Below are 10,684 nucleotides of genomic sequence, written 5' to 3'. Positions count from 1 at the left end.
TCAACGGGTCTGTGTCTGGGTGGCACTAGAATCCTACTCAATTTCCATGTGCAGCAAATCAGGAGAGGAAATCCTGTGTGCGCACCAACCCTTGTCACGGGCCGGGGCTGGGGCACGGCTCAGAGCCCGGGAGGCGGGGCAGGCGGGGCAGGGAGGAGGCGTGGCGGGGGCGGGTCCCAGGCTTAAGCGGGGCACTCTCGGGGTCCCCGCCCCAGAGCGCCGCAGAGACCGAGTTGAGTCCCAGGGATCGCAGAGCCGGAGCCGGTGGGCAGCGGCTCTGCCTCTGGGGTTCACACTCCTCCACCGGCTGGGCCACAGGGCTACCCCTGAAGCCTGAAGCCACCTGCATGAGGCCCCGGGGGACCCACTGAGCGCCGGGTCGCCGCGCCGGGGGCGGCACCATGGCTCTGGAGCAGGCGCTGCAAGCGGCGCGGCAGGGCGACCTGGACGTGCTGAAGAACCTGCGCGCCGCCGGGCTTCTGGGGCCTTCTCTGCGCGACCCGCTAGATGCCCTGCCAGTGCACCATGCGGCCCGATCTGGCAAACTTCACTGTCTCCGCTACCTGGTGGAGGAGGCTGGCCTCCCGGCCGTGGCCCGAGCGCACAACGGCGCCACACCAGCCCACGACGCCGCCGCCACCGGCTACCTCTCCTGCCTGAAGTGGCTGATCACACAGGGTGGCTGCAGAGTGCAGGTGAGTACACTCCAAGAGAGTGTTTGGGCCCAAAGAGGACTCCAGACCTCCTGTGGCTCTGTCTTGGCTAGGCTGAGTCCTGCAGGCCTCTCCTTCCAGATGCCTCTAGATAAGGTGGGTTCCTGAGATTGAAGACTTGGGTAGATTCCTGGCTGCTTGATATCAGGGAGACCCGAGGGGAACTGGACTCAGTTGGGGCTGGTATCTCCTAGGGCAAGCAGAGCACGGATCCTAGAGGAGTGTTCTGGAGGAAGCTTGGAGGAAGGCAGGAGTGGGGGTGGGGGTGGGAGCCTTGGCTGTCAAATTAGAAGCCGGTGTCCTCCAGGCTCAGGTCTGGAGGGAGAGTGCACAAGGTTTCACAACTCACCCCAGGCCAAGATGCAGATACCACTAAGTCAGGGACAAAGGTAGTGGGACAAAGGTAGTGGGATGTGTGGTGAGGGAGGTCTCCCAAGGACATCAGCAACTTTGGGCCTTCCGACTCTAAGTCACTTCTGAGCCCAATCTGAGTCTGCGTGCCCCGGGGTGAGTGGATCAGAGAGTCCTCAGTACAGAGAACAAGAAGTGAAATGCCCCAGGTGTCCACATTCTTGTGCTGGAGGAAGGCTAAGGGAAGCAGAGTGATGGAGAAGGGCAGGGATTGGAGGCCGCCAGGCTGGGCCTACAGGGTCTCCTAGGCTGAGGGAAGCAACCAGGATGATATATTCTGGTTGCCTGAGCAGCCAGCTGAGGTGGGAGCACATCTGATCTACAGCTGAGAGAGACCACTGAGTGGCTCACATCTATAATCATGCCACTTGGGAAACTGAGGCAGGGGGATTGCTGTGAGTTGAAGTCAGCCTGGGCTACAGAGTAAGACCCTGTCTCAAAAACCAAAACCAGTCAACCAAACAACAAAACACCCACAGACCACTGGGTTAACTGAGCGTCAAATGAGTGAGAGCCAACTCCAATCTGGTCTGCAGGGGCCTCGCAAAATCATACAGCTCCCGCCTCCTGTCCTCGGAGGGCAAGCCCCACCTTCCCATCTTTCTGGAAGATTCTTTCCTTCTCTTATCTCCTGGCTTTGTTATCAGGAGTTCCTGGCCATATGGCCCACAGCCACATGGTCCATGCCTCCCTCTCTCGGGAGGTGCTTGCCTCCCTGATTCCATGTCCAGCACTGGCCGGAAGCCTCCCTTATCACTGCAGAGGAGGTGGAAGGAACGAGCAACCTTGTGCCAGCTTATCACATCTCTTATCCTATACCCCCAGGAAGCTGGGGGCAGAAGTGGGGGGATGACCTCGATCTCTGGTCCTGTCCAGCTCAGAAATAAACAACTTAGGATGTGGCCCCAGTACACAAGGCTCCCAGGGTCTACCCAGCTGGTGGTACCTTGAACACAGGCCATTGACTTCATATTGCCATCATTACCCAGAAGCCCTGAGCTATGGAGATGTCCTAGAGCCTCGGGCCCAAATCCCCAAGACCAGTGGAGAGGAAAGGCCTTTCTCAAGAGCTGAGGTTCCAGACTTTCATCCTTGTGGTCCTACTTAGGTCACCTCAGCCCATGCCTGACCTCAGGGGGACAGACTAAATAAGCCTGTACACACGTACAATATGCACAAGGGAACTCTGGTATCATCCTTAGTCCCTTATGGGCCATTTGCTTTCTGTCCCATGATCCTCCCCACCTCCACAGCCTGACTGATGACATGCCGGTCTCTTGTGTCCTTTTCTTCTTTCAGGAGGCTCTGAGACCTCCCTCCTGAGATTCGCCTACCTCAGGGTCTCTGTGTCTTGGCCACATGTGTCTCTGTGGTACCGTCTCCCTGCAGGAGAGGAGAGAGCTCACCTCCCAGTTACCTCTCACAGCTGCTCTGCTCTTTCTCTGGTGTCTGTGTGCTTGATGTTGACATGTTGTCAGCTTCCAGAATAGCACCTACTCTCAAATGCAGCAGCCCCAATCGGGACATCTGGAGTCTCAGTGGCTCTCTCCTTCCCCATGAACAACCCCTCAGCCCCTCCTCCAAAGAGAGACACAATAGGTATATATGAGGAGCAGTTCTGGGCCCAGAGGGTATCTGCAGGGGTTTTACCTAGCCTCTCAAAGAGCCTGCCACTAGTACACACCTACACCATTGACTGGCTGTCCCAGGCCCTGCCCACCAGTGCCCAGTAACCTCCTCCTCCACAGGGCAAGGACACAGCTTGTTCCTGAAGCTGTGTGCAGGAGAGTCCACAGGAAGGCAGTTTCTTGTGTGGGGGTTGGGTTATTGGAGGTGTACCAAGATGGAAGGATCTGTCCCTCCCAAGGGACACTTGGGAATGAGGAAGAGGAGGAACAAGGGTTGGAGGCAGGGGGAATCCTAATGCCAGCCTGGGAGAGACTCAGCTACCGACCCTCCCCGCCTCACTCAGCCCAGCAATGTAGTCATTCGCTCATGTGTTTCCCAGGTGTCAGTGCTGTGCATAACTCCTGCTATGACATAGGGTGCCATGTTTTTGGAGTCTCTTGTGTGCTGGCAACTCTCCATCATGCCCTGAAGGCCTCCAAGAGTCCTACATGGTGCTGCTGCCTATGACCCGAGAGTCAAAGCCAGCCAGGAGTTGCCTAAGGATAGAAGCAGATTCAAATTCCTAGGATCTATTTCACCTCCAAAGCATGCTAAACTAGGCACAGCCATCCCCTCAAGAAGGGTAAGCACATGGACTGTTGCCCCTCCTCCTGGAGGAGGTGGGCAGTGAACGGAGCGTCTGGCAAGGACAGGTTCAGACTACAGCGTTTTAACTAGCTCTCTTGCCCACAGGAAAAAGATAATTCTGGTGCCACAGTCCTGCATCTGGCTGCCCGCTTTGGCCACCCAGAGGTGGTGGATTGGCTTCTGCATCACGGTGGTGCGGACTCTGCCATCAGCACAGACACAGGTGCCCTGCCTATTCACTACGCCGCCGCCAAAGGAGACCTTGCCTCGATGAAGCTTCTGGTTGAGCATTACCCTGAGTAAGAACCTTCCTTTGCATTATTGCTTTGTTTTTGTGCTGGGAATTGAATCTGGGACCTTGCACATGCAAGAAGTCCACCACGGCCCAAGTCAGGACCTCCCTCTTTGTTTATTTTTGAAACAGGCTCCTGTGTAGCTCAGGCTGGCCTCGAACTTGCTAAGTAAAAGATTTGGGACTTGGATTCATGATCTATATTTTTTTTATTCCTTTTCTTTCTTTTATTTATTTGTTTTTCTTGAGACAGGTCCTTTTTGTTTGCTTGTTTGTTTGTTTTTTCCGAGACAGGGTTTCTTTGTGTAGTTTTGGAGCCTATCCTGGAACTCACTCTGTAGACCAGGCTGGCCTCAAACTCACAGAGATCTGCCTGCTGGCCTCTGCCTCCTGAATGACTACCATGCCCAGCCTAAGGATTCCTGGTCTTTCTGCTGACCACCTCCCAAGGGCTGGGATTACAGGCCTGTACTAACTACCATATGGGACTCTAGGGCTTTTCTTAGGAGGTCTCTGGGCACAGAGGCAAGGCTATGGGAAATACCTGGAGGCTGCCATCAGTGACTGCTTTAGTGACCATCTGAGTTCAGGTGCCCAGGAGGCCTGAGACAGGTCCGGCCAAAGTGAAACTTCTCCCTTCTACGCATCCCACTGGGGCCACAGCCTCTGTTTCAGGCTCTACGAGCAGGTGCTTCCCACCCTAGCTCCCTGGCAGCCTAGAGTTGGATTTGGTACACTGGGCATTCAGGCCAAGGTCACTCACCTTCCTCCTGGGTGCTTGTCTGGCTGCAGCAAGTGGCCTTCTCAAGCCCTGATCTACACTCCTTTCTAAGACTGCTCTAAATGGATTGATGGATGAGTCAGGAGTACCTCCTAGACCTGAGTTAGGCAGGGAGAGGAAGGGTCATGTCAGGTAAGAGGAGAGCTGCCCTTGAGTCCCATGATCCTTCCTGGCCCCAGAGCAATGAGCAGGCTACCTCTAGAGAATTTTCCAGTTTTGCAGCCTCTCAGCCCATTCTTGTCACTGGCGGGACTTCTAAACCTTCCCAGGACCCCAGTCTAAGTGACTGGGAGATCCTGGGATACAGTGGGGGCATGTGGGAAAAAGACTCGCAGCAGAGCAGAGTGACCCATGAGAGTCTGGGGTGAGGAGAGGGGCCTCGGGAAAAGGACATGGATTCTTCCTAAAGATGTAGGATGTGAGCAGCCACCATCAGGACCTGAGGGTGAGGGTTCTGATCAGTTTCTGTCAGTATGTGTGCCTCACCTCAGGAGGAAGACACCTGCAAGGTGACAGGGTTGGACCCATCACTGATCCATTTCTGAAGCTGGCCACATGGCATAGGGCAGACACTGGTGTGGACACAGGATGGCTCTCAGACCAAGAAGGCCAGGAACCAGTTAACTCCTTGGCTCTGGACAGGCAGGCTGAGCCTGTTTGGCTTCTGGCAAGGGTTTCCCTGTCTGTCACTGGGTGGGTGAGCCAGCAGGAACTTTGCTGGGGTGGCTTCTCCGCATAGCCATTTGGTGGCCACTGAGGTGTGAAGGCTTTGCATTCAGCAAGCAGGGCTGAGGTCATATCCAAGTCAGTGGCCTCAGAGATCTTTGAGTGTGGGGTCTGACCCGCCACCATCAGCAGCCCTAGGAAGCTATGGCCCAGACTCCTGTTAGACCCTTCAGACTAGGGCCTGGCCACACCTGTGGCATGTCCTCAGCCCCAAGACTGTGGTTCTGATGTGTCCCACTCCCTCACTCTGAGCACAGGATATGTTCCTAAGATGACAGGTTATGCAGTATGGATGCTTGCTTGCTCTCACCAGCCTCTCCTTCAGACACAGCGTACCTAGAGGTCCAGGCTGCTGGCAGCACTGTAGATAGACAGGCTTCCAAGCCTGCTCTGCAGGTTCCAATGAGAACTGCTAGCCCCTTAACCCACCTTAGTGAAAAGCCCCACTTATGACAAGCCTGAGATTCCCATGGAGGAAGACTCCAGCTCTGCCATGTAACATGCTTGCGAGTTCCAGCCCTTGGAGACCCTGACCCTCCCAGGTGCTGAGTAAGATCGAAACCTGGTGCTGACTATGTGCTAAATGACCTCATTGAGGAGCTGACAGACCACCAGGATTCACCATGAATCTCAGGGAGTTAGACAGAAGGCCTGGGCTCTGATCCCTGCCATGGTTTGTGTCCAGGTTGATAAGAAGTCACTTTTGAATGGGTGCCAAGCTGAGCTCAGGCAGGAGGGAAGACTAGCAATTGGGACTCGGGGCTGGTGTGCCCATGTAACCTCTGGCCTCGAGAGCGGGATTCTCTGGGGCCACAGAGTGCAATCAGAGGACCCCAGAGCCTAGCTCTGAAGCTGTGGCTCCATGCTCTCCTGAGCCTCCCAGGCCCGCCGTGAAGCACTGTGAATTATTCACAAGGGCTCAGCTCTCTCTGGTGCGTTGGTGAGGGAGGAAGAGTGCCATTCGTGGGAAACTCGATCCTGCCCAGGGAGGCTGTGGGTAACCATGGGCCATGGTGCTGACAGGGTGCAGGGGGGCTGGAGGGCTGGGCAGCTTTGGGGAGGGCCCTGCTAATGCAGGTCTCTGCCTCGGGGCACTGCAAAGGGCCTGAGGTCACAGGAACACACAGTGCTCCTTCCTCTTCTCTATCTACCCCAGCTCATTGGACTGAATCTTTCCAAAAACAGAACCTGCTGCAGAACACCTCCCTCGCACTCTGGGCAGGGAGAGGGGGGCTTCCCTCTAAGTGCCCTGCAAAAAAGGGACCCCTAATCTGGGAGTCCTGGAGACAGGGGAGCTGACAGTCCTAGACAGAAACAAACAACTCACAGTAACTATGGCGTCTGCGTCCCCATTTGGGGCAACTGAAAAGGAACAATGAACTAGTAGGCCTCTTTACTTCTATGCTTTTTGTTTGTGTTTTGAGACAGGGTTTCTCTGTGTAACAGCTCTGGCTGTCCTGGAACTCACCTTGTAGACCAGTCTGGCCTTGAACTCACAGATATCTGCCTCTCAAGTGCTGGGATCAAAGGTGTGCGCCACCACCACTGGGGGTGTGTGTGTCTTAACTGGGTTCTTGAGTCCGAGTCCCTATCCCAAATGCCTTTGCCATGTCTGCTTTAGGTTGTTCTGGGACTGCTGCAGGGGAGCTCTGGGCTCAACCCTGACCTTGAGCTTTGAGACTGGAGAAGGGCTCTGGGGTCTTCCTCTCAGACTCCTGGGCCCTTATCATCTGTGGACATAGCCTTCTACATGTCTCTGTGTGTTTTCTTACTGTTGGACCCCATGACTAATGAAGCTCCAGGCTTTATCTTCCTTGCTCTGTGCCTGGCCGGTGTCTGCCAGGCAGTGGACCTTTGTTTGGTGATTGATAAGGGGTCTGAAATCCTGGGTCTATGCCTGATGGCAGGTCTGTGACCTTAGATAGAACTCCCTTTTTGCATCTTCCTGTGCCCATTTGGCAACTGGACCCACTGTACCGAGAGGCCTAGGTCGTGGTGGGCACAGAGCTCCTGGCCCGTCTGCCTCTTTTCACTTATACACTTAGTCACTCAACAAAGAGGTCTGAACTCTGCCCAGCACCGGGGGGGGGGGGGGGGGGGGTGGGGGGGGGGTGGGGGGGGGTGGGGTACGGTTCTCCAGCTTGGGAGAAACAGCGGACAGAGAAGGGGGTAGGTTGAGAGCACCCCTCCCTGCAAGAGAGCACTCTTCTACTGCCAGGTGTATTAGTTTGCAGGCTGTCTGTCCCAGGGGGACAGCAGGTAGCTGCTCTGCCATACACATGTGTGTGCACACAATGAACTAAACAACAACAAAAAAAAAACGAGAGAACGCAAGTGATAAATGCTATGTAGTAAAACGGGGCTGTCTGGTAGGAAGTCTTGGGGGGTCCTTTAAGTTGAGGGGGCCAGGAAAGGCCTCTCTGACGGAGTAGTCATCTTCACAAAGCTCGCTGTGAGGGCGTGGCCATAGCTGGGGCACAGCAAATGAGTTGAGAGTCGAGCAGAGGTAGGGAGAGATGGAAGTGCGTGCTGGAGATGTCACGGGTGTGCGCACTGATTCTGCTGCTGTGACAAAAGACTGGACAAAAGTCACTTCCAGAAGGACCTGCTCTGACTCATAGTGTAAGAGGACATACGGCTCACTATCGGGCGGGGCGGGGGCAGTCAACATGAACCTGAGGTGACATTACGTCCACAGTCAGGAAGCAGAAAGAGTCAAGTGGGTGTGCAGCTAGCTCCTTCTTCTCCCCATTTCAAATAGTCCAGGACCCCAACCCGTGGGGTCACTTCCCACATACCGGGCGGGTCTTCCTCTCAGGACCTGTTCTTACAAACTCACCCTGAGGCGTGTCCTAGGTGGTTCTAAACACAGTCACCCCGACAATGAGGATAAGTCAGGCTTGCTACTGGACTGGGAGGCCAGTGAACTGGCCCAGAATCTTCCTTAAAACAATGCTGTGATCTCCCCTACCCCCCAGGCCAAGCATAAACAGGAAATGTGATTGACAGGTATCTTGTGTATGCGGCCCCTTCCCAAACTCCCTTAGGGCAGACATTATTGGCAGCTGGACAGTAAGAATTGTTACCCTCTGACCATAGCCTGATGCCATAAACACAGATCACTCCTTGTTCTTTGTGGCAGGGTTAGCTGTAAACTGGTATAGACGTGAGCGGATTCTAAGAACCCCTCAGAACTAGACCGCATTCCTTTTTCTAACAGAGCGTCTTCTGTACAATCACTGTTCATAGCACATTTCCCCCAGGACGAAGACTACAAACGATTTATGATCTATATCATTGCTAGGGCACTCCACACCAGCAAGGGATCTTGGAACTCAAATCCAGAGTTCAGGGTCCAGAAGAAGGGTATCAGTGGTTAGGAGTACAAGCTGGCTTTGCAAAGGACCTATGTTCAGTTCCCAGCACCCACATGGTGGCTCACAACCACCTGTAATTTGAGTTTCAGGGTATCTGATGCCCTCTTTTGTCCTCTGTGGGTACCTGCATGCACGTGGTGCACAAACCAATGTTCAGGGCCTCCCACACACACATACAATAAAAATAATAAATCTTTAAACAAAAAACAAAAAAACAAGGCTATGGGTCGTTGAGGCTCAGTGGTAGAGTCCATGCTTAGCATGCATGAAGCCCTGGGTTCCAACCCCAGCATCTTATAAACTGAGTGGTGTTGCAGGCCTGTGACCCTAGAACTCAGAAGGTAGAGGCAGGAGAATCAAAGGTTCAAGAGCCATCCTTGGCTAGATAGTGAGTCTCAGGAGAGACAGAAAGGAGAGGTTGTCCTCTGACACGGCTCCCCACGACTGCCATGGGGGTGGGATGGGAACATGTAGAGTTCTGAAAGCCCGCCTTATGCCCAAACGAACAGGCGGCAAAGGAGCAGGTGCTGGGAAGGGGCCCCTGGTGAGCAGCTCAGCCAGTCAGGTGTGGATGAAGAAGACCACTGGGTATTAACTGAATTTGAGACTGTGGCTGGACCGGGGGATACTGGGAAGCCCAGCACCGCCCCCCTGCACTGCCGCCCCCCTCCGCCCCAGGGGACACTTCCCACTTAGCAGTTGCTTTAATGTTGACTCACAGAAGCCTGTGGAGGGCTGGAGTTTCCTACCACAGAGGAAACTGAGGCTGGGGAGGGCAGAGGGCCCTGTGTTGGGACCTCCCACATGACTGCAGTGAAGTGCTGAGTGGAGACTGGGGAAACTGTAGGCTGGAGAAGAGCCAGGCAAGAGTCGTCTGGAGGTCTCCTGAGATCCTTTTGTCTCCTTTGGTCAGGGTCCCCGACACACACACAGCAGACATGGCGTCTAGCCTGACACATGCTTGGCAGGACCCTGGTCCTGGCTCATCCTCCCAAGACAGAAGAGACATCCCAACCCCAGGTTTGAGAATTCAGACATGAAGGGACACTGGGACCTGGCTTGAGGGAGGTAGGATTTACACCTGGTCCTCCTCAGCCCTTGTCATGTCTCCAGCCTCCTGCATGCCTGAGCCCACTGGCAAAGGGTTCCTGAGAGAAGGATAGAGGTCTGTGTTCAGAGGGAGGGGGGCAGACAGACAGACAAGAAAGGTGTGGACACAGTGCTCTCTCCCACTCTGTGTCGGACTCAGGTTCACCTTACAGCTTTGTCTATTTTGTATCAAATTATCTTAGCCCTCTCTGCCTCAGTTCCCTCATTTGAGAAAGGAGAACAGTGCTAACATTCACCACTGGGACCACAGCAAGGACTGGATGCGAGAGGGGTGTGAAACTAGCCACTCAATGCACAAAGCTACACAGAGAAACCCTGTCTCGAAAAACAAAAACAAAAAACAAAACAAAAGAAAAGACAGGATCTCTGTAGCTCTGGCTGTCCTGGAACTCACTCTGTAGACCAGGCTGACCTCAAACTCACAGAGACCCGCCTGCCTCTGCCTCCCGAGTGCTGGGGTTAAAGGCGTGCGCCACGATACCTACCCCATTCTTCTTGTTACTGTTATTGTCCATTCGTCCAGCCAGCCCCAAGAGTTTTATTTTGTTCCTTATGCTTATTCAGTGAGTTTGAGGGAGCCTGGACTTCCTCTTACTACCATGCCAAGCAAGAAGACAGCTGGCTGCCCCCCTTCTCATGGCCCATCAGCAGACTTACCCCATGCCCTGGGCCTCTCACTCCTCAATAGGAGTCCTGAGAGCAGAGGTTGACATGCTATAATAGTGGGGCCCTTTATTCACATCCCACAGGCACTGCATCCCACAGATAGATTTGTGATCCCATCACATTTACAAGACTCTCTGGGAGTGACAGCTGGTGGTAATGGGGGGTGGGCACCGCTGCCCTCTGCTGCCCAGTTTCTTCTAGGTGGCTGGATACCCCTGGATGGTGGCTCCCACCAACTGGGAGATGCTGGAAAGACTATATGGTTCTGGCTTTCTTTGTTGGGTAAACTGCCTTGCCCCACCCTGAGAACTCAGCAAGCCCTGGGGGTCGCCCCCTCCAGCCTCTAATCCCC

The 10,684-nt window shown here is 54.5% G+C and overlaps 1 protein-coding gene across 1 annotated transcript in view; it reads left to right on the top strand.

Moving 5' to 3' along the window:
- The first annotated feature begins 254 nt into the window (after window positions 1–254).
- Espn (espin) overlaps window positions 255–10,684 on the top strand; it is a 31,285-nt gene continuing 20,855 nt past the window's right edge. The window contains exons 1-2 of the mRNA XM_036178941.1: window positions 255–695; window positions 3,486–3,679. Of these exons, the coding sequence (XP_036034834.1) occupies window positions 402–695; window positions 3,486–3,679 (488 nt within the window). The 5' untranslated portion in view covers window positions 255–401. The remainder of the gene's footprint in view (window positions 696–3,485; window positions 3,680–10,684) is intronic.

The sequence above is a fragment of the Onychomys torridus genome, chromosome 2 (assembly GCF_903995425.1).
Source record: "Onychomys torridus chromosome 2, mOncTor1.1, whole genome shotgun sequence".
NCBI lineage: Eukaryota > Metazoa > Chordata > Mammalia > Rodentia > Cricetidae > Onychomys > Onychomys torridus.
This window is presented reverse-complemented; position numbering and strand designations above follow the sequence as displayed.